This window comes from Schistocerca gregaria, chromosome 1 (assembly GCF_023897955.1).
Source record: "Schistocerca gregaria isolate iqSchGreg1 chromosome 1, iqSchGreg1.2, whole genome shotgun sequence".
In the NCBI taxonomy this organism is placed as follows: domain Eukaryota; kingdom Metazoa; phylum Arthropoda; class Insecta; order Orthoptera; family Acrididae; genus Schistocerca; species Schistocerca gregaria.
The window spans coordinates 946388733-946413292 of NC_064920.1; the positions used below are offsets into that span (position 1 = coordinate 946388733).

At 45.0% G+C, this 24560-nt stretch overlaps 1 protein-coding gene across 1 annotated transcript in view; it reads right to left on the bottom strand.

Annotated features, from left to right (window-relative positions):
- Positions 1-24560, bottom strand: part of LOC126282199 (transcription factor collier) — a gene marked incomplete at its 5' end in the record, with an annotated part of 539167 nt that overhangs the window by 341820 nt on the left and 172787 nt on the right. The window contains 2 exons of the mRNA XM_049981776.1: positions 974-1042; positions 3918-3991. Coding sequence (XP_049837733.1) covers positions 974-1042; positions 3918-3991 — 143 coding nt within the window. The remainder of the gene's footprint in view (positions 1-973; positions 1043-3917; positions 3992-24560) is intronic.

Sequence of the window (24560 nt, forward strand, 5' to 3'; positions counted from 1 at the left end):
GCAGGCCGTTGTGTAAGCCTACTAATGGGTCCCTTACAGGTCATAACAATTAAAATCTAATGCTTCAAACGTTAAACTATTAAACTACTTCCTACCTGATACAGTTACAGTAGCTCAACCACAGTATCTAAATTTCGGTTTTTATTGTTCATCAGAAATCGTTGCACAAAAATCGTTTGCTGGGAATTATTTTACAAAAGAAATTACTTGTGAAAACCAAGAAGTAGTTTACGTCTAAAATTGGGGAATGCATTTTTTCTTCAGGATCAACCTTGAAGAGAATATCATCGTTTTAAATTGTCACGATCGAATACAAGGACGTATGTTATTTAGTTTTGGATTGTTAGAATTACTCTGTTACAATTTTAACTTTAATGAGTTTTATGCTGTGTGAAAACGAGTGCATTAAATTTTTTGAAATACGACTTTGAAATATAAGAAAATACACTTTTCTTCTTCTCACAAACCCTTTACGTTGGATTGTTTCTCGAAAAATTTTTTAGTGTTAAATCTAAGACTGTATTTTTTCGAACAGTCAATGCGTTTCTTTCTATGAACAATCGATTTACATTCGACACTGAGTAAGTTATTTATCTCATGACCCCTGGACGATGATCTAAGAATATACACCACAGATAGTTTATTACCAACGGGGGAACGGCAATGTTGATACCATCTTAACTGCTGTATCTATAGACGTATCAACGAATATGCCATACAAGTATTCCGAAGCATTATCGATAGAGCGCATTGAGTTTCCCCGTTCAAAGCAAAAGTGAAATCAGCAAGAACGCATCTGTGGAAGTTATACAAATGCACATTTAAATGGCTAAACCAGCTTCATTGTGGACAAAGTTGAATACAGTACTGTAGGAATTAGTCTAGTGTTTTTATTTTTTATTTTAAGATTCCAGACACTGAGCAACAAAATACTACTTTGAGCAGTCAATGTGGTAATCTCTGGCGGTCCTACCTGTCGATGATGACGGGGTCAGAGGGCGTTTCGTTGCGGTTGCCGCAGCTCTTCTTATCGCAGCACCGGCTGAAACAGTCCAACAGCAGCGATTACAGTGCCGCCACATACTTCATGCAACTCACACTTTATCTATAACGGAACATAAACAAGCTACTGCATGCATTTGTCTGTCAAGACGGATTTTCAGACCAATCGTAACTAAGACGCAGTTTCAGAAACATAACATACTTGCAGGTCCTTACGGGTAGTAAGTGCGTTTGGAATTGAAATATTGGAAGAAATGCGTTTGGAACCAATAAGAATAGCATTTACTCTTCTGTTATTACTGCTCCTAAGCAAAACGTAAGCCCAAATTTTGTGATACATAGTGATTGGCTGAGTACTAATCACTTCTCAGATACTACTTATAAAGTAAATTTAATTTATATTCACAACAAATTACTCGAGCTTATTTGTTTATGGATGGACGAATAAGCATTAGGAAAACTCTGTTACCGACAAGCAACGTGTTCTGCGTAGACAGAATGAAGTTGTAATTCTCCAGCAGTCCGCAGTATATCTTATTGTACGAAAATACCAGAGGTACTTTCTTCCACTTTGCATATACTAAAAAACTCATAAAGTAATTACATAAATATTTTATTTGTAACGTACTTTTGCTTTTAATTTACAATCACGTGTTAAATATGAACACTGGCGTTATGCTGTTACGCGTGATATGAATTGCTTACGATGCATTATGAGCTGTAAGTTACGCAGTACGTACAAAACGATTTTCTTTTAGTATTTCTGCACATCAGTTCTGGTACTGCTGAGTCATTCTTAGAGACGAAAACATGGAGATCCATTTTAACCAATCATTACGATAATGAGTTTTAAGGTCATTAGCACCAAAGTCTACTGTGCGTAAGATAGTAGGACGAAGAAAAAGTTATCAAAGAAATGAAGTCAGTCAGTTCTCTTGGGAATGGGAAAAACTTACGTGCTTTCAGGAAAGCATTGACAAGAAAAAAAAAGTTCTGGGAAATAGCTCATATAATAGAAACTGACGTCAATAGCAGCACAAAAGCTACGAATGGATTACTCGCTAGCCTGAATTGAGAAATTTAAGAGTTTCAGGCTGCACTTCTAGTCAAAATGAACTGAAAACTCGGGCTGTACGTGCATACATCCCACTTTAATTGAATGCAAATTCATAACGATGCTTTCAAGAGGTGACTTTGAAATGCAATCAAGAGATATTGAAATCCGGAGTAGCGCAGAGAGAGAAAGAGGTGTGGGTAGAAAGAGAGGGAGGGAGGGAGAGAGGAAGGGAGAGAGGGAGAGAGGGAGAGAGGGAGAGAGAGAGAGAGAGAGAGAGAGAGAGAGAGAAAATAAAGGTGAAAGAGGGGCAGAAAGCAAGTCTTTTACGCAATTATCTCGTTTCGGCATCTGACGTAAGACTCGCAGCCGTATGCTAAGGGAATTGAGTTATTTCGCCACGTACACTCTCCTCGTTAAGCCTTCCGTGTCCGGAAATGTGACAGTGCCCTTACAATTTCCTTCCATTTGTGTGATTTGTATTAGATTTTGCCATAGCACACTTCAGGCTGGACTTATATTTGTTCTTTTTTCATAATTTTCGTGTTTTGAGTACAGAACCTGAGTAAGATTTACCGCGTCAGACATGAATATCTTCTGGGTATACTTTAGACTACAATTATAGGAGTCGAAGAACATGAAAGGAAGCATTTGTTGAGAAGAGAGTGAGGCATGGTTGTGGTCAATCCCCGATGTCATTCATATCGTATATTGAGCAAGCAGTATAGCAAACCAAAGAAAAATTTTGGGAAGGAATTTAAGCTCAGGGAGAAGAAATAAATACTCTGAAGTTAGTAGGCGATACTGTAATTCTGTCAGAGACAGCGAAGGACTTGGAAGAACAGTTGAACGGAATCAACAACGTCTTGAAAAGAGCTTATAAGAGGAGTATCAACTAAAGTGAAACAAGGGTAATGGAATGTAATCGAATTATGTCACACAATGATGAGGGAATTAGTTTTGGAAACGAGGCACTAAAAGTACTAGATGAGGTCAGCTATTTAGGCAGCAGAGTAACTGCTGATGACCGAAGTAGAAAGGATATAAAAAGTAGGCTGGTTATAACAAGGAAAGCCCATCTGAAAAAGAGGAATTTGTTAGCATAGAAATAAATTTGAGTGTTAGGAAGTCTTTCTTGGAGATATTTGCCTAGAGTGTAGCCGCATAGGGAGGTGGACGACAAGAAGAGTATAGAAGCTTTTGAAATGTGGTGCTACAGAAGAATGCTAAAGATTAGATCGTTAGATCTAATAAGGAAGTACTGAATCGACTGGGGTCGAAAAGAAATTTATGACGCAAATGGACGAAAAGATGGGATCGATCGGTAGGGCACTTTCTGAAGCATCAAGAAATTGTCAGTTTGGTACTGCAGGAAAGAGCGGGTGGTAAAAATTGTGGAAGGAGACCAAGATATGAATAGAGTAAGCACATTCAAATGGATGCAGGCCCCATTCGTTAATCGGAGATGAAGATGCTTGCGCAGGATAGACTAGAGTGCAAATACTCTTTAAACCAGTCCTTGGACTGAAGACTGCAACAATAAGAACAACATTTTGCAAACTGATTTCTAACGCTACTTGGCTTACCTCTTTGTCACATCAGATGCAGTGCTACAATTATAGTTTATTCTCTTGGTAGTTAACTTAAGGTTTGAAGAGGTTCCATGTTTCTTTTTTTTGGGCTGCAACCAACGCCTTACAGCAACATCATCCCTTCGGTACAACTATTCTGTTAAGACAGTTTGTATTTCTGATTCCGCATTTAATTTGAGTTGTTCGCAGATACTATGAATAGAGTTAACTTGTTATATTAAGAACGAAGTATTTGTGGTAGAGATAGGGCACAGAGCAATCATACCAACCTGCACATGACTTCGTGCGTAAGGAGCACCCGGCACATCTCGGGGTTCTTGTCCTGTCCCTCGTACATAATGGCCTGGAACACAAAAATACATTGCTATCAATATGGTGTGTTCATCAGGCGAGTGATCTGGGCGAAACTGACACGTTGCAGTGACAAATGATTTGGGACTGCGTGCAATACCAATCTCTCTCTCTCTCTCTCTCTCTCTCTCTCTAAACAAACAAACACACACACACACACACACACACACACACGTAAGCATCTCTGTGACAAACAACGGATTTATCGGCCGCGGTGGTCTAGCGGTTTTAGGCACTCAGTCCGGAACCACACGTCTGCTACGGTCGCAGGTTCGAATCCTGCTTCGGGCATGGATGTGCGTGATGTCAGGTTAGTGAGGTTTAAGTAGCTCTAAGTTCTAGGGGACTGATGACCACAGATGTTAAGTCCCATAGTGCTCAGAGCCATTCGAACCATTTTTTGAGCGGATTTGTTTTAAGTGGATATTCTAGCATTTTTCATCTGAATCGCACCGAATTTTGAGTCAGGGAAACATGCTATAGCCGGTAATATATCCTCTCCTTTCAATCGAAAATTCACAGTCCGGTTATTTGATGGAAACTGATATTTCGTTGATTTGCAAGACGTTATAAGAAATCCAGTGAGTAAGAGAAGATCAATGTTGACATTTGAACTTTGTGTAATCACGCGCCACTATTGGTCCGTAACTTTATGCTAGATCTCGAAAGAGAATCACTTAGGAAAGGATAGAACTCGATCGAGAATCTGCTTGGGGTCTGGGTTTATTTTGTTGAAAGTCATACCTTCTTGAAAGCCGTGTTATCTATATATACAGAAATATGATCCAGTTTTGTGTAAGTCGATAAGTTGTCTGCTTTTCATGTCTTTGATAATAAAATCGGTCTTAGGAAAGAAGACTTGATATGTTACTCTTGATCTGTCACAGTGTCACAGAAAGAGGTTGATTTCAGTCTTCCGAGTGTCACCTCACAGGTTCTCCTTTCTCTCTCTCTATCTCTATCTCTCTCTCTCTCTCTCTCTCTCTCTCTCTCTATCTTCGTCTCTCCCTCTCTCTCTTTTCTGAAAGAAAAGAGGAGTTCTTCTAAACAGAAAATTTTTCCGGACATGCGGAATTCACTTCGGATTTCCAGATATTGTCCAAATTAACCAAATGGTTCAAATGGCTCTGACCACTATGGGACTTAACTGCGAGGTCATCACTCCCCTAGAACTTAGAGCTACATAAAGCTAACTAACCTAAGGACATCACACACATCCATGCCCGAGGCAGGATTCGAACCTGCGACCGTAGCGGAACCACTCGGCAACACCGGCCGGCTCCAATGTAACCATCAGCTGTTGTTGTGAAAGGATACAGAATGCAATGTTTTGCTTTCAACTTTGATATTGATTTGTTTAGTCTCTATGTCCGTCCCGTAAGTTCATAAGTGGGAAATGATCTGAGTAAGTTGTCACAGATCACGGTCATGAAAGATGAACTAATGAAGAAATCACTGGAAACAGAGACAACCTTAAAATATCTGGGAGTAACCGTTCACAGAGATCTCAAGTGGAATGACAACATGAAGCTAATTGTAGGTAACGAAAATGGCACGCTGAGTATCCATTGGAAAAGTTTCGTTGAAATGCAACTCATAAATAAAAGAAGCGCTTACGAAACATTCATTCAATCTATTTTCGAGTATCGTTCGTCATTCTCGGGCGCTTAGCATGTTGGATTAAAAGATGACGTAGAGAAGACCCATCCACGTTTCGTCACGAGTTAGTTTAGTAAGTACGAGAAAGTGTCAGTGAAGCCTTTCAACTTTTTTGCCGCTTCGATTGAGTAGGTAGCTCTATTGCGGTCTGTGTAACTTAACACGGTAGCGCTCAAAAATATTTCCTGTCTTAATAAATTAAGCAAGAAACTACGCGCTTGTGCTCTAGCTGTTTCTGTTTGGACGCGGGCAGTGTAGAAACGCGCCATTTCTGTACTATGAAGAATAAAATAATCTAAGCGAATTGGCTCTTCGATTAATCCAATTTTCATTAATTTATTACACGTATTTAAGAGACTGAGCGAGGTGGTGCAGTGGTTAGCACACTGGACTGGCATTCGGGAGGACGACAGTTGAAAAACGAGTGCGACCATCCAGATTTAGGTTTCCCACGATTTCCGTAAATCGCTACAGGCGAATGTCGGGATGGTTCCTTCTGAAAGGGCACGGCCGCTTTCCTTCCACTTTTATGACACAATCCCAGCTTGTGGTCCCTGTCTACTGACCTCGATGTCGACGGGACGTTAAATGTAACCTTTCTTTCGTATTTAAGAGCATCTGCAGGTTCTGCCCATGGTATGAGAAATTTTAAGAAACCGCCACTATTACAGAACGATCAACAGTTTTTATGTTGCTTTCGTGGGGCGAACAACGGTATTAAAAGCGTTACAGAGTTCACCGTTTTACTTCCTCGCATACATGGCCACGACGATAAAATCAAATAAATTAGACTTGATACAGATTGGTACGGGTTGACAGGCGTTCTTGCGTGGCAGCATTTGCTAACGGAAGAGCTTCGAGTGAAGTGACAGCAGTAGCAGTAGCTTCTCCATTACACTCTGTAGCTTGGCTTGCGGAGTACGGCTGCGGACGCAGTACGGGAGCGCAGTGTGCCTACACAGAGCCACCTCTGTCGGTGGCAGCTGCAGCTTCGCCATAGAGGAGGGCGGCAGCCGCGGCGACGCCGTGTAACCGGATACCGGCGGCGCCTGCCCTGCCGCCGTCGCCGGCCGCTTGTTGCCGGGAGGCGCGCGGCCGGTCGCACATTTGTCACGGGATAATCTGCCGGTCGGCCGGATGTCGCTCAACATCCGATCTGCGCACAAAGGCGCGCCTGCGAAAGTTAAACAAATCAGCGGATTTAAAGCGCCGCCGCCGCCGCCCGGTCCGTTTAGTGATGAGCTCGAGATTACATTTGGGCGGGCGCGCTTGCCGGCACGCGACCCGGCCGCGCGCGCACAAAGATTCAATTTGGCCGGGGGGGGGGGGGGGGGGAGGAGGGGGGGGGGAGAGGGGAAGCGGCGGCTAGCGGAGCCGCGGCACGCGCGCCACGGGGAAGGAGGCAAGGCTCTGCATAAGCCGACTCTCACTGCAACGGCGCCACCCTCCTCTGCATCTCCCTGCGGCAAGGCACTCACTTCTTAAATCATCAGTCCACACCTACACCCGTAGTCCACAAGTCACCTTACGAAGTATGATAGATTGTACTTCCGGTACCTGTATCTGCACGTCCCCCATCCCGCTTTCACTGTTGTATTCACGAGTTGTGCGTGAGATGAACGCGTGTCGACAAAACCTGCGTGTGAGCTCCAACTCCTTAGATCTCAGAACCGTGGTCGTTGCGCGAGACGTTTGTGGGAGGGAGTAATACGTTGCCGACTAATCTTGGCACCCACGCTCTCAGAATTACAACAGTAAACTTCTCCGTGATGCATGACGTTTGTTTTGTAGTATACGGTATTGCACGATGTCGTATTTATTCGCCGGCACCGGGCAAGCAATTTCCAATTAAACATCTATCCTGTACTGGAGTATACATAACGGATGTACGAGCGCAAGTTGTAAACGCTTGGTTGACGACATATGGAAGTTTGAGTCTGGCCGTGGAGGGTAATCGGGCAGCATATGTAAGGCGACCGCTCACTATAAGCGGGAATTGCGAGTTCGACTCCCGGTTCGGCACAAATTTTCGTAGTCGTCATTTCATTATAGAGCTGATGGTTGTCCATATTCGCAACTGCGAATACGTTTCATGCATTTTTCTCGTAGCGACTGCCATTGCAGTTTGTTGACTTTAGATCTGTACCTAGATGAAGGTCCCGGATCCATGAACAATATTCAAGAATCTGACGAAATATATTTTTCAAAGCCTCTCCTTTAGCGGATGAATCAGATTTTCTTAAGATCCTCCCGATGAATCCCTCCTTGGGACCTGCTTTCCAAATGTGTGTGAAATCTTACGGGACTTAACTGCTAAGGTCATCAGTCCCTAAACTTACACACTACTTAACCTGAATTATCCTAAGGACAAACACACACACCCACGCCCGAGGGAAGACTCGAATCTCAGCCGGAACCAGCCGCACAGTCCATGACTGCAGCGCCTCAGACCACTCGGCTAATCACGCGTGGCGATCTGCTTTCCCTACAATATATTTTTGTGGTCATTCCACTTTAGCTTATTGCTCCCGTTAGTATTGTCTTGTAAACATGCATACCATTTCACTACTTTTTCTAAATTATTCGTTCAGCATACAAAAAAAATGCTTCTCCTTCACACACAGAGATACAATGTCTACAAAATTATAGTGTGCTGTACGTGGATTAGTAATCCGTTATACTCCATAAATCGTCCACGGTATTAAACTTTTTAATTCGGTACCTACATTGGTGTACACGCAAGGGGCAGTGAAGCACATAGTCTGCCAACCAATAATGTCATTCTACTGCGATCGTCTCTGGCGTGCGCTTCGGGGTTTACAACATTCAGAGTTCAGAAACGGCTCTACTCACTATGGTAATTAACATCTGAGGTCATCAGTCCCCTAGACTTAGAACTACTTAAACCTAACTAACCTAAGGACGTCACACACATCCATGCCCGAGGCAGGATTCGAACCAGCGGCCGTAGCAGCAGCGGGGTTCCGGACTGAAGCGCCTAGAACCGGTCACAGCGGCCGACATTCAGAATTCACTTTCATGTTACATTGCGTATGCTGAAAGTAATTAGCCACTGCAGATTTCTTTATGGGTTGCTTAAAGCAAAAATGTCAATTATTACGTTAAGAGACGACAGCGAGAGTTTTCCGACCATATAAACATTTTTAGGGAGAATGGGAAGCAGAAACAGTGGCCTGGTGTGTGACTACCCTGGCATTCCCAGTTACCAGAGCACGCAACGGCTGGGGCGTCGCTTGTGGGACAGGAGCACAGAGCACACCGGTGACGCCGCGCAGTATCTTCTGTCCCTCTCTGCGCACAACACATCACGTGGCCGCCTTCTTAGCTGCACGTCGCAAAGGCAGTCGTGCGCAATGCAGCAAGCGCTTCGCTCGATGTTTAACACCCGTTTCATTTATCTACCAAAATATTCACAAAGAAGTGCCAACTTTTTTGAATGGAGATTACGTATTAGTGTCAATAACTCTCGATAGCACCCGTGTACAGTAAGCTGATATGACTCATACCAATATTCGAAAATTTCCGAAAATTGCCCGGATTTTTTTTTTTTTTTTTATAATGAAAGGCTCAAGCACAGCACAGTTTCAAACTTTCAACAAATGTTGAGGTAGCAACGAAGTTGGAACGGCGGCACTTAAACTTCGGCTACAACTTACCCCAGTTCCAGGGTCTTTTTCCCATAAGCTTCACCGTAAGCTCTGACTTGTGCCGTGTTACTGTATTCCACTTTCTGTGAGGTATCTTATTAAATAAGATATTTTCTGTATAAGTTACACGACTTAACCACACAGAGAAATACTGTCTCTTTGCATGTTATCACGTTCTGAAACTATTTTCTCTACACTTCCAATGACTTTTAAAATACACTCCTGGAAATTGAAATAAGAACACCGTGAATTCATTGTCCCAGGAAGGGGAAACTTTATTGACACATTCGTGGGGTCAGATACATCACATGATCACACTGACAGAACCACAGGCACATAGACACAGCCAACAGAGCATGCACAATGTCGGCACTAGTACAGTGTATATCCACCTTTCGCAGCAATGCAGGCTGCTATTCTCCCATGGAGACGATCGTAGAGATGCTGGATGTAGTCCTGTGGAACGGCTTGCCATGCCATTTACACCTGGCACCTCAGTTGGACCAGCGTTCGTGCTGGACGTGCAGACCGCGTGAGACGACGCTTCATCCAGTCCCAAACATGCTCAATGGGGGACAGATCCGGAGATCTTGCTGGCCAGGGTAGTAGACTTACACCTTCTAGAGCACGTTGGGTGGCACGGGATACATGCGGACGTGCATTGTCCTGTTGGAACAGCAAGTTCCCTTGCCTGTCTAGGAATGGTAGAACGATGGGTTCGATGACGGTTTGGATGTACCGTGCACTATTCAGTGTCCCCTCGACGATCACCAGAGGTGTACGGCCAGTGTAGGAGATCGCTCCCCACACCATGATGCCGGGTGTTGGTCCTATGTGCCTCGGTCGTATGCAGTCCTGATTGTGGCGCTCACTTGCACGGCGCCAAACACGCATACGACCATTATTGGCACCAAGGTAGAAGCGACTCTCATCGCTGAAGACGACATGTCTCCATTCGTCCCTCCATTCACGCCTGTCGCGACACCACTGGAGGCGGGCTGCACGATGTTGGGGCGTGAGCGGAAGACGGCCTAACGGTGTGCGGGACCGTAGCCCAGCTTCATGGAGACGGTTGCGAATGGTCCTCGCCGATACTCCAGGAGCAACAGTGTCCCTAATTTGCTGGGAAGTGGCGGTGCGGTACCCTACGGCACTGCGTAGGATCCTACGGTCTTGGCGTGCATCCGTGCGTCGCTGCGGTCCGGTCCCAGGTCGACGGGCACGTGCACCTTCCGCCGACCACTGGCGACAACATCGATGTACTGTGGAGACCTCACGCCCCACGTGTTGAGCAATTCGGCGGTACGTCCACCCGGCCTCCCGCATGCCCACTATACGCCCTCGCTCAAAGTCCGTCGACTGCACATACGGTTCACGTCCACGCTGTCGCGGCATGCTACCAGTGTTAAAGACTGCGATGGAGCTCCGTATGCCACGGCAAACTGGCTGACACTGACAGCGGCGGTGCACAAATGCTGCGCAGCTAGCGCCATTCGACGGCCAACACCGCGGTTCCTGGTGTGTCCGCTGGGCCGTACGTGTGATCATTGCTTGTACAGCCCTCTCGCAGTGTCCGGAGCAAGTATGGTGGGTCTGACACACCGGTGTCAATGTGTTCTTTTTTCAATTTCCAGGAGTGTATTAAGAGTATCTTTGATGTTGAGGACTACTGCTGACCTTGATTTTTTGTTGGTCGTAATTTCCCTTTGTGTACTTGACGAGTATGCATTTAGTAAAACAACTGATTGATTCAGGAACGCTATCACCTCTTCTACGTCTATCGGATTTTTTGTTCTACAGGAAGCCTTAGTGCGCATAAAGCTGCCCGTTTACAGTCGATTTGGCTTAGTATCCAGCTAGTACAACTCATGAAACAAAAACTTCTTACTTTTTCACCCTGACTACCATATCTGTTAAGTACCATTACTGGCTCCTGTGACGAACCATCGTCCTCAGATCTGATAAATGCGCCAGAATTGGTTCCTCAACGTCTGATTAGCGCTGTAGGTAGCAAATCCGGCAATTATATCCAACATAAATTCCGCTCGAGGGGGAAAAATGAAAGTTAAACTCAGCTACAGCAAACGGTAACTTTTCCGTTGATTACGTTGTCAGTTACAGAAACCAAAGCGTTTTAGCATTTCTGCTATCAAAATGTACGAGTATATTGCCGGAAGTAATAAATAAAACGAGACTCTTGACTGAGAAAGTGACAACTCGCAGTTTTAAGACCGCCATGAACATACTGAAATGAACTAGAAGCAAAGCATGACGTATATGCCAGTGATCAGGTCAGTAAGGTGCAAATGGCCGCGGAATGGCTGCAGGTCAGTGGGGCTTGTGTGTCGTCGCGTGCAGTGTATAAGAAGTTATCGGCTGAGCTGAGGAGTGTGGCCAGGGCGAGTGGCCGCTTAGTCACAGCGGAGACGTGTCTCGGTCACAGCGCCACGTGGTGATGACTCCCAGGCAGCTGGCGGTCGGGTGCGGCGCCACCTCAGTCACGGCCACGTGCCGCCAAAAACTGCCTTCATGATTTTTTTCACTCTACAGTAATCCTACTTAGAGTAGTAATCGGAACGAGATAAACGTTTGCGTTTAGTTTTCCTTTGTTTGTGATTTCCTCATCGTATACAAGAACTTGATAAAGATAAAATTGTGGTTACACGCAATAAAAGATTTCTGTTAAAGCTTGAGATTTAGGCTGATATTTCCTTTTTTTGTTTGTTGTCACGGGTATTCAATTCATCTAATGTCATCTTTCTTATTTGCCTGTCTTATGCAGATATCACATACGATGTTGCAGACGGCGAAGAAATGAAACTGTTTCAGTAGGATGTCTTTGAGGTCTCAAACAATACGACTAAAAATGGGAAAGCCGGCCGGAGTGGCGGAGCGGTTCTAGGCGCTTCAGTCTGGAACCGCGCGACCACTACGGTCGCGGGTTCGAATCCTGCCTCGGGCATGGATGCGTGTCATGTCCTTAGGTTAGTTAGGTTTAAGTATTTCTAAGTTCTAGGGGACTGATGACCTCAGAAGTTAAGTGCTCAGAGCCCAGCATCACGCCAGATCACCAAAAGCGCTAACTTCCATTTATGGTTATAAGAACAAAAGTAAAGAAACAAAAATTGCATAATGAGTTGCCATATTTACAAAATATTTATTTATGTATTTATTTATTTACTTACTACAATTAGCCCACTATCTATGTAACAGTTCGTGGACAGTATTATTACTAATGCAATTCTACTAATATAATTTATATTATGACAGTGCATTAACAAATTACAGTTTCTTTTTATTCTTTGTCAATACAAATACAGGTTACAAAATAAAAAATAAAGATTGGAAAAATAAATAAATAATCATTAAAGAGAATACAAATTGTAAAGAAAGATGTGATGGAAGTAAGTCAAAGAGGAAATTTGCCCTGAAATCGTAGGGATACCCGTCATATGTCTATGTCACTAACTGTTATAAGATATTTTGTCTCCCATTGGAACTACGTTAATACAGTCAGCGCTGTGTTTATTTACGTAAGTAAACGCTTGTGTTGTTCCGACGTAGAAATCGGCTCTGCCTAGCGCTTAATCGAGCAGCTACACTTAAAGATAAATACTGCCATAGTTGTGCCTGCTGCTAAAGTCAATCGCAGGTTCATGCACCGAGTACAGGGAACCTCGCTCGAATATTTTGTACCAGGTCTTAGAGGAGACGGTTTGCTGCTGCCTGTTCCGTTTACCAATCAGTGGTACATGCACGGTATGCATGAGAGTGATGAGACTTTGCGCGTTACGTTGTTTCTATGTCGTTGTGGATCAGTGTGACTCAAAGGAAAAGGGAAGGCCAAATCCCGAGCCAGCAGATGAGGTACCACTCTTGATTGGCAGCAAGGGTCAACCCAGCCTAGCCTCCATATTGCACGGACGGATTATTTTTGAATGAGTGCGTACTGTATGAGGAACTACGAAGAGTTTCAGATCTAGCTCAGGATTAGTTTCCGTTGGTAATCGGACGCTCTCGAGGAAAAGTGTTTTCTCCAACTAGGGTTTAAATCGTCTACCTGCGAATCGAGTCCTATCGTACTACAGAGATGAACATCAGCTCAGAATCCGCTAAGTCATATGCAGATAAGGTCCTCAAACAATAACCAGACACGAAAGCAAACATTTTGTTGTTACTCCTATTTTGAGTGTGTAAAGGTAGAAATCCATAACCAGTCACAGATTATTTCCTAAGTACGATACGGGTTCTCAGCGTTTCAGTCCGGAACCGCGCTGTTGCTACGGTCGCAGGTTCGAATCCTGCCTCGGGAATAGATGGGTGTGATGTCCTTAGGTTTAAGAAGTTATAAGTCTAGGAAACTAATGACTTCAGATTTTAAGTCCCATAGTGGTTAGAGCCATGTGAACCAAGTATTATACGTCATGTTTCGAGGTTTCATCCGACATGTTCAAGTACTTTTAGTCTACACACTGTTTACAACCTCTGGCTTGACTTACATCGTCGTGATGTTATTGTGGTGTTGTAGTAGAATGCATTGTTTTTTATTACTGAAGGTGTCCCTTTATAAAAATATCTGTGACTGATTACAGATTTTAATTGCTTTAATTTTTTTGATAAACAGGCAAGTTTACTTGTCAAGCTCCTGTTGAATAGTAAAGGTGTATTTCTGATGGATTGTAGCTGCTCTCGGAGCTCATAAATTTTGCTGTTCTCACAAATCCTGGGAAGCCCACAGACCTGACTGTGGAAACAACGCGTATGGAAGCTCGGAGGGCAGCAGGCGGCAGGCGTGGCGCAGCTGGCGGCGAAGAAGGGGGCGTATAGGCGCGGGCCAGTTAGCGAGTGATTGGGGCAGGACAGGCTCAGATGCCGGCGGATTGCGCTGTAACTACGGCCGCAGAGCCGGCTTACGGGACTAAGGCTCAGCCCGCCCGGCCCAGTAGGAGCAGGGGATGGGGCAGGGGATGGGGATGGGGACAGGGCGCCGCTGCACGTCTGCAAGGGCGCCCCCCATCCACCTGCCGCCGGGTCGCGGTGCACTTACCTCACCAGGACACATTCCTTAGGCCGCAAACTATTCTGCCGGAGGAACATCCGCAGTTGAGCTTTATAGTAGAGATTCAAAATACCGATTCAGTTGCAAAGTTTTGTGTTTTTCAGTGCTTGGACCACGACCGGTTCCAAGCTATTGCACTCCCATCACCAGCTGTGTTACATTAGTGCCGCGACCTCGAGCGCCGCGATTGAGAGTACAGATCATCTTACAGTGGTGTTTTCAATCTCTGCATTGCTCACGACTGTTCGAGGCGCTGTTCTTACACCGGAAACGTGCCTAAAGACAGACTCGCTGATATCGAACGTAGGACTCTATACTTTGCATTTCTGCAAGCGCTAACTGTGTCACTCGTCGATCAAAGATACTACAGCTTCTCTTGTCGAGCGATGTCGTTATCCTGCAGGAAGTCATTCGTAAGATGTTAACGATGGGGGCACGAACTGTGGCCTATGAACAGGATTGCCTCGCCAATATGCTGCCGATATGGTTGCGTTATCGGTGAGAGGATGGCATTCACGTATCTTACAGCCGTTACGGCGCCTTCCATGACCACCAGCGGCGTACCCACATAATGACACCCCAAAATATCAGAGAATCTCCATCTTGCTGCAATTGCTGGACAGTGTGTCTAAGGCTGCCAGCCTGATCTGGTTGCCTCCAAACACGTCTGGTTGGAGGCAAATGCGTCACTCATCGAGGAAGAGAACGTGATGGCAATCCTGAGCGGTCCATTCGGCATGCTGTTGGGCCCATCTGTAGTGCGCTCCATGATGTCGTGGTTGCGAAGATCGACCTCGCCATGGACGTCGGCAGTAAAGTTGCGCATCGCGCAGTCTATTGAGCACAGTTTGAGTCGTAACACGACGTCCTGTGGCTGCACGAAAAGCATTATTCAACATGGTCGCGTTGCTGTCAGAGTTCCTCCCAGCCATAATCCGTAGCTAGCGGACAGCCACTGCAGTAGTTGCCCTTGAGCGTCCTGAGCGAAGCATGTCACCGATAGTTGCTGTCTCTCTGCATCTCCTCCATGTCCGAACAACATCGGAACGTCTGGGCACTTTCCTTGTTGAGAGCCCTTCCTGGCACAAAGTAACAATGCGAACGCGGTCTAGACATGGTTGAGCTACAGACAACACGAGCCGTGTACCTCCTCCCTGGTGGAATGACTGGAACTGATCGGATGTCGGACAACTCCGTCTAATAGGCGCTGCTCATGCATGCTTGTTTACATTATCTCTGAACAGTCAAAGGGTCTATGTTTGTGATACAATATTCACAGTCAACATCCATCATCAGGAGTTCAGGGAACCGGGGTGATGCAAAACTTTTTTTGATGTGTCTAGCAAATGCTAAAATGTAATAAGATTAGAGAGAGTGGGGAAATTACTACCCTGTAATTTGCTGGTGCTTCTCAGCGAGAGATGGTAAAGTTCCCTTCTAGCGGACACGTGGTGGTTTTGACGTCTCTTGTAGACTTGGTGGACTGAAGAAACACATCTTGGTAGGTGGTAGCGAAGTTGTATCTCGTTTCTACTAGTTTAAAGTAAGAAACGTTTATGTGCCTGCTAAAACTGTAAGATTTTTGTGAACGGAATTTCTATGAGTCATATGTTAAAACCAGCAGCGTATTAGACGTGCTCAGGTTTGCAATGCTACCACAATGTTTCTTAAAGCTATTAGTAATATGAATGTAATAAACTTTAATGTATGTAACTCTATTGATGTGCTCACATTCCTGGCGACACGAAGAAAATGCGAATTTTATGTAATTGTCATTTTCGATCAACTTCCTGTCGTGGGGCGCCGGCCGTTCAGTACAGGAGCCATCTTAGATCGGTAAATCCATTAAAGCTTTTCTCATGAAAGCCGCTTATGTTTATAGTGGGCGTGCGATGTTTTCTCGTGTGGTGAGGGAAAAGGGGGGGGGGGGGCAGACCTACTTCTGCTATCTATCAACGGTGTTGATGCTGAGATACTGGATCTAAATTTCAGATTGTTTTCTTTACATTTGAGATGCGTCGTTAGGTGTCGAATAACAATTAAGGCATAGTACAGTAGTCGTACTATGCCACGTTTATCTCGCTTGCAGAAGTAGTCTATAGTCTAGAGTTGAGGTTATCAGTTGATTTACGTGGCGACCTCTTGTTTCATACACAAAACAGACACTATAATTAGTTAGTGGTAACTAACTTATACTAGTCGCAAGGGATTTCCAGGAAACAGCAAATACCAAGTGACACACTGGAAACGGCTTGCATTGATTGCTACCTCCAATGATACTCTATTAGAGTATTAATTTTACTCTCAGCTTCGCCATATACGTATACATTCAGGAAGCCTCTGTACAGTTTTTGGCAGTGTGTACTTCGTACCAGTATTATCGATTTTCTGTGCTATTCCACTGCAGTAAGTAAAAAGCTTAGTCAGTTTCCTGTTACCGAAATTATTTTTATTTTTTACGACGGTTCATCCGTTCGTTTTACAGTGTTCTTTCTGGAAAACTTGTTATGTATATCTATCTGTTGTGTAATATGGCTGTCTATGATATCCGAAGTAGCCACATCGAGTCAGTTTCAACCGTCTTGTCCATGTAAATTGAATTACTCTCTAATGGTAAACGTTACCGAATGTTTATAGCAATTGTATGAGACAGACACAATGCAGCAAACGTTGATGAAATTAATAATGGGCCAACAGTAGTTACGTACAGTTTCGATGCATTTGCATACCAATGTACAGGTTTGCCACCAGAATCTGAAAAGACAGATGCAAGAAAACTGCAAAAGACAGCTGCATGACAACTACAAGGCACACAGAGAAACGACGTAAATCGAAGAATAGAGAATGTCTCCATGTTTCGATTCAGAATAAGCGCTGTGTCGTAGTTGCAGTGTGGGGGCAAGCTTGTCAGAACACGTACACAAATCATCCACTCTGTATTCTCGCATTGAATAAGTTCGCGCCTGCAGATAGGCAACCGAATGAACTGATTTCCGACCTGAGATACTTACGCACCATCCTGGGTACTTTGTGTCAGCATCTTCAACAAACTGGATGCACGTACTGACCAAATGGTTCAAATGGCTCTGAGCACTATGGGACTTAAACATAACTAACCTAAGGACATCTCACACATCCATGCCCGAAGCAGGTTTCGAACCTGTGACCGTAGCGGTCGCGCGGTTCCAGACTGAAGCTCCTAGAACCGCTCGGCCACACCGGCCGGCCTTTTGATAGTTACTGATTCACTTAAAACTAAATATTTTCCAAAATTTATCATTAACGTGGCGAGGGCTGTGGACCTATGGTTTGAGGACCACCTCCCTCCGATTGTATGACGAGACGTGGCACCTGTTAGACTTCTGTTTTTCCAGAGGCGGGCCGCGGCCGCAGGTGAGAGGTCGCAGGGTGCCGGCAGGATGCGAGGCGGCGCCCCGCTGGCCGTAATTACGGACGGGGAGCCGAGGTAATCCCCGCATTTTGTGGCTCTTCACCCGGCCGCTCGCCGCCCCCGCCCAGCCGCGCAGTTCGCCTGCCCGGGATTAAGATGCCTTAGCCAGACCAGCTGATAGATTCTTGTTTAATTGAATATGTAATACAGCGTCCCCCATGTAGCGCAAAGCCCATTGTGCACACCGTGCCTGCCAAGTCAGCCGCGGTGGCGCCGCTGAATCACGTGTCGCGAGCCAACTGGCTGGGGGCCGTGGTGGGCCACGGAATACGGAACGGAACGCTGCCGCTGGGAAACGGTGGCCACAGTTCAGTCCCCACCTCGGTACTCTGAACAATGTTGGAAGCGTTAGCACCGTAACTCGCACAGCTAAATACACTTTACCACAAACATCAGGTATGTCACTGATCTTCAGCGCGTGCTCAAGAACGCAAATACACGCTCCGATTGATAAATGGACAAAGTCCCTAGGTCTCTGTTGAAATCTTCTAAACGTCTGCAGACATTCTTTCATTAAAAAGGTTTTTCAGGAGTCCTAGTATATCATTAATGTAATATTTCAGTGCGTTCTCTTTTTCTGATGGTGGTTAAATGCATATGCTTAAGGAGTGCTAACACTAGTTCAAACCAGTTCTTTCTCTATGGTACTGCATTATTAAACGAGGCTTCTTCACAAAATACAAATGAAATTAAGACAAGGACAAAATGTTGTCTAAAATACTCGTCAGCATATCTGAAACTGAAACCTGTTCCATAAATTGATCTGTAATCTAGCACAATTAACGATCTGTAAATACACGTGATATTCATAACTCCCTGATTGTCGTCACTGATTTCCATCATTACGTCTCTAACTGTAAGAACCCTGAGAATTGAGGGCACCGATTCTGTGTCACGAATATTTGGTGTATATCGATTTCGGCAAATATTTAGAGTTACTCTTTGAGTGCCATCTTACTGCTATCCCAATCGGGGCCGGCCGGGGTGGCCGAGCGGTTCTAGAGGCTACAGTCTGGAACCGCACGACCGTTACGGTCGCAGGTTCGAATCCTGCCTCGGGCATGTATGTGTGTGATGTCCTTAGGTTAGTTAGGTTTAAGTAGTTCTAAGTTCTAGGGCACTGATGACCTCAGAAGTTAAGTCCCATAGTGCTCAGAGCCATTTGAACCCTACCGGGACTGAGACATTATAGTGATATAGAAAGAGTGTGCTCGTTAATGTGCAGTATTAAGTTTTCAATTTCACAGTCATTCTTCTTTCAAAAAGAATGATCGTCGGAATGCTTGCTTTCATGCTCGGCACTTTCTCGGAGCACTAAGGAATATTCACTGAGTTGCAAGGTAGTTATTCTTTTCATTGCGGATAGGGTATTTTGTGTTTCTAGAATAAAACTTAAGGAAACTGAGAAAGCGATGTGAAAACACACGGACCAGTTCAGAACTGTTCTTTTCCCACGTGTTCGACTACTGATGCTAATGGCTGTGTTAGCGGTTGGTGGAAACATGGGGCCATATACCGTTAAAACTACTACCTTGCTATGTTCACGATAATCCGTGGAAAACAATATGCCACGAGTCCGGGGCAATGTCGTTTCACAAGTACGTAACTGTGTAGATTGAGGTACTTCGCATCCCAGATATCGTCATAGGCACTGAGTCATTTACAAGTAAGCTGTGCCATCATCATAAGGAACCTTCATCAGAAAGTATTATATTGTCCGTATGTCGACTACGCATTCAGATGTTAGTGTTCGCGATGGCGGATTGAAGAATGCTCTGCACACTGGGACCAAACCTAACAGTCACCAAATCTGATGAACGCCATGTGCGCTCCTACAGCTGACGTACTAATCACACGAGGCTGTATCCTACTAGAAATCGCCCATGCTGACAGATGCAGACGATGGCGAGTGTAGTGGACCGTACTTGACAAGACCTGCTGAACCGGCAACTTGGCAGGCAGCAACGACTATAGTCTGCTCGTATGTCCAACGAGACGGAGGCAGTGGCAGCGGAGGCGGCGACGGGAGATGCAGATGGGGGCGGCCCCGCCCCCGGGGGCCGCAGAAGAAGGCGGCGGCGGCGGCGTTCCTCTGGGCCAGCGCGGGCCGCCCGCAGGGAGCCGCCGGCTATCAGCTGACCTTATCCGGCCGTAGCGCTCCCCGGAGGACCGCAACTTGAAAGGACCCCCGCCCCCGGGCGACTACTTTTCCGCCCCCGACACTATTCCCATGGGATTTACCCCTACACACTCTGTCGGACATAATCTAGCATCTTCCTCGGCGCAAATCTCAAATCCCACGATTGCGATCTCCGAGGAAGTGGGATAACATCACCCCACCCCCACTCGCGATAATCCCCCGTGGCACTGCTCCCATGGGAATTGGATTGGCATAGTAAATACTGATAACTGCCGATAAAATATAAATTATTATTTTTAATCTTCTTAGCTCGGGTTGCTCGATAGTTAGTTGCAGACCGGCAGCACAGACAATTCCTCTAAGCTGGCTGTACAGGTTCCTTTGCATTAAACAGCTTTTTTCTCCACGATGTTGCGGTACCGTCATATTGTGGTAGGGTGCAATGCTACTTTATTTTGCTCACTTATTAAAAAACAACACATGCTGTTTTTGCATTGATGATCGTAGAAATATCACCGTGATTTCCAAGCATGAAAACAGTTAGCAAGTAGGGACGGAAAACGGTATTTCTAGATTTTATTGATATTTCTTAGCCCTCCTCAGAATCCGATTCCACAGTCTGTAATACGTTCCTATGGACGTTCTTGGAACATACGAAGTTACTGAGCTAGTGTGCGTCTCCTTCCCTTAGCGCGGTGTCTGTAGATGAGGATTATGATAGCTTCTTTCTCCGGGCACATGTCGGAGATGATAAAGTCTTCCTATACCACGAGTCGAACTAGTTACCTCTGGGTCGAGCGACTCGGATAGCTGTGCTACTACGAACTCTGCTTTTGAAATCAATCTAATTACTACCATGTATCGTCGATTGAAAGATACAAAAAATATCATTTTGGGTTTTTCAACACAGAAAAAGTATGTTAATAGGAAGAATCGTAGAAGTTTCATTAAAAAATTAGCAAATATTATCTTATTAATAAGGTATTTAATATCGGACAAAAGAAACGAAATGGTCTTGCTTCGTGACTTGCACAATTTCCTTAGTTTTACAAACACGCTTAATTTCCGAAGTACTTGTAATTAAGTGAGAATGGTGTAGTTTTCAAAGTCTATGATGTACCACACGTGCGAGAGAAATGAAACTTAGGCGATATAAAATGGAGTTGACATATGGGAAGAGTGAAAATACTTATAGGTAGTATGTCTTACATTTCTTCTGTGGTAACTTATCTTTCGGATATAGGAATGTCTTAGGCATATTATTCTAATTGACTTTTAGTCTGCTGGTAATAAAGCAATCGTAACAGGCTATGAAGACGGTGAACTAGGTCTCCAACGACTACAAAAACGAAAATATTTTTGTCTTGTTTCAACTCATACACACAATTGTTATTTCGAACTTACTTCTGCATCCATTTTCTGCAAACCACTGCTAAGTGTATGGCTTCCCATTGTACCAGTTATTAGGACTGCTTCCCATTCCATTCAAATATAGAGCGCGGCAAGATAGACTTTTTAAATACCACCGTTTTCGTTGTAATTATTCTAATATTGCTCTCGCGATCTCGTAGGATGGGCACGAAGAGTGTTCCATGATTCAGCATTGAAAGCTTTTCCTTGAAAGTTTTTAAATAGGCGCAAGTATCTGCAAGTACAGCTTCTTCATCATCTCTGTGGCACGGGTCAAATACCCCGTGACAATTGGTGCTGCCTTTCTAGGTATTTAACCCTATTTGGTACGGCTCCCATACAGTTCAGCGATATTCTAGGAGGGGCCGCACGAATGATTTGTAAGCCATCTCCTCTGAGCACTGACTGGAGTTCTCTAGTTTTCTACTCACGAGTCCGAGTCTTTCGCTTGCTGAGACTTTGTGGTCGTTCCATTTGATATCCCTACACTGAGGTGTAGGCTTGAGATGACTGATTACAGTTGTGTCTCATTGATATTATAGTCGTAGGGTACTGTGTTCTTTCCTTTTGTGAGGTGCACACTTTTACTTTTCTGAACAGAAAGCAAGTTGCTAATCTTTGCACCATTTTGAAATCTTATCAACCAGTGACTAAATATTTATGCAGATTTTTTTCAGACAGTACTTTCTTATGGATATCTGCATCATCTGAAAAAAGTCTTAGGCTTCTTTTTTTTATATATTGTCCGTAAGGTCAGTTACATGTATCACGAACTTAAAGGGTGCTTTAACACGTCCCTGGGGCAAACTCAAAGTTTCTTCTAGGTATATCGATAACTCTGTATCCAAGATAACACGCTGCATCCTCCTACCAAGAAATCCTCAGTAGGGCCACAAATTTCACGCGATACGCCATACGATCGTGTCAGATGCATGTGAGAAAATTCGCAAGTTGGGTTTCTCATGACGTATGTTCCGGAATCTGTGCCGGCTGGTATGGAGGAGGTCATTCTGTTCGAGATACTTCATTACGTTTAATGTAGGAATATGGTATAAGGTTCTACGACAAATTGATCTCAAGGGTACTGGACGGTAGGTTTGTGGATTACTTCTGCTATACTTCTTGTAGTCGAGTGTGATCTGTGTTAGCACGATTTTGTTCGAGGGATTTACTGTAGATTATGGTTACAAGAAGGGCTAACTCAACAGTAATTTAGGTAAACAAATCTTTCGGGCCCTAGGGCTTCAATCAATTTTAGCGATTTCAGCTGTTTCTCTGCACTAATGACGTTAATTCTACGTATGTCACTCATCATTGCACGGGTGTGAAAATTAAGCTGGGTGAATACCCCCGAATTTTCGTTTGTAAAGAATCATTTAATAAAGGTGTTCAGTATTTCTGATTTTGATTTGCTAATCTCAGTTTCAGTCCCTATCTCGTCCAGTTTGTTAAACGGCTCTTCAGAGGTTATGCTCCTGAAACATTGACCTTTCTGCTCACAGAAGATGAGTGCCACTGGATTCACTTGAATACCATCATTGTGCAAGACCTGACATACGAAGCTCGAGGATCTTTTTTTCTGTAATGTTTCAATTTTTTCACCGCTGACAGTGATTTTTTGATGTGATGACGCAAAGCTGTCTTGTGGTAGGGAGTCTTACATTTAAACGACTCTGCTACAGCTGGCAGCGTTAAACGTTCAGAGATGAGAAGATGGCTTGCACAGGACCACGCTAAGTAGAGTTGGGCGGTGTTCAAACGCATCTTTGACTTGAGGGCAGCTCTACTTTTACTTACTACTTACTTATTGCTCGTTTATCGTTCTGCGCAAACTGTATTGTTGTGTATTTAAACGTTGATGCTTTCCTGACTCAAAACTTCAATTGGGGCAAACCTTACATTTTTCGTTGTACATCAGCCCCTATTGGTCTAGACACGCACATAACCGAGGACAATTGCAACGTTCAGGCGTTAACCTAGATGACTTTCTGTCATACTGGAGGACTCGATTACGCTGGCAGAGTGGAAGCAGCAGGCTCATACAGACAGGCTTTTGCAGAATACAGAGACTGCGGGGGCGGCGCTGGTGGCGCCGCTAACGACTGCCGGAAGCGGCCGGCCCGCCGCCGGAAGCGGCGCTGGTGAGCCGACATCGACAGCCGATCGGACGGAAGCAATCGCTGGCTGTACAGCGGCCGCGTCCCTGCGCCCCCCCGTCCATTATACACACCACCTGGGGTTTCCGTCGTTACGGTACCGCTGGTGACGGGAGACCAGTGCCAGCACATATTTCTAGATTTAGAGTGCCGTTCTAATGGCAGTGCAGCCCCTCGCGTTTTTCTGACTTAATGGTACGCTTTCGTACGTGCAAACAGCCAGTGTAAGCTTTTCTGGTTTTCCATTAGTCACCGCCAGTGCTTTGCAATGATCAATGTAACTAGAGGAATAATTAAGGCGCTGGGTGAGGACCACAGTTTAACAGACACCTTAAACACATTCTCAACTGTTAGCTGGGGGTCGCGCATAATGTAAAGCAGTGCTCGTCGAACTGCAGCCCGAGTTACGTGGTCGTGTGTCCCGTGGTTCTAAGCTGGATTTTATAATAATACTAGCTGAGTACCTGGCGTCACCCAGGTATGTATTTATTCCAATCTTTTATTAGTCCATCACGTCCTTCCGACTCTTTCTCCCCTTCTCTCTGTTCATCTTCAGCACCACCTCTCTCTGTCCATCGCCTTCTCTGCTCTCTCTCTGTCAATCTGCTCCTCCCCGTCCGTACATCTGCGCCTATTCCCACTGTCCCACTCCTCCTCCACCCTCTAATTCCATTCCTTCCTGTCTTTCTCTCTCTCTCTCTCTCTCTCTCTCTCTCTCTCTCTCTCTCTCTCTCTCTCTCTCTCTCTCTGTTTGTGAACCTCCTCCTCCCTCTCTTTGTCCATCTCCTCCTCTCTTCATTTATCTCTTCCCTTTCCTTTCTGTGTCCGTCTCATCATCTTCTTTCTTTATGTCAATCTCCTCCTCCCCTCTGTCTGTCCATCTCCTCTACCCTCTCTCTGTCCCTTCTCCCCTTCCCAATCTTTGTCCATCGACTCCTCCTGTGACTTCCTTTCCCCTCGCTGTCTGTTATTTCCTCGTCGTCCCTCCTCTCTCCACGTTATCACACTCGCCCCAACA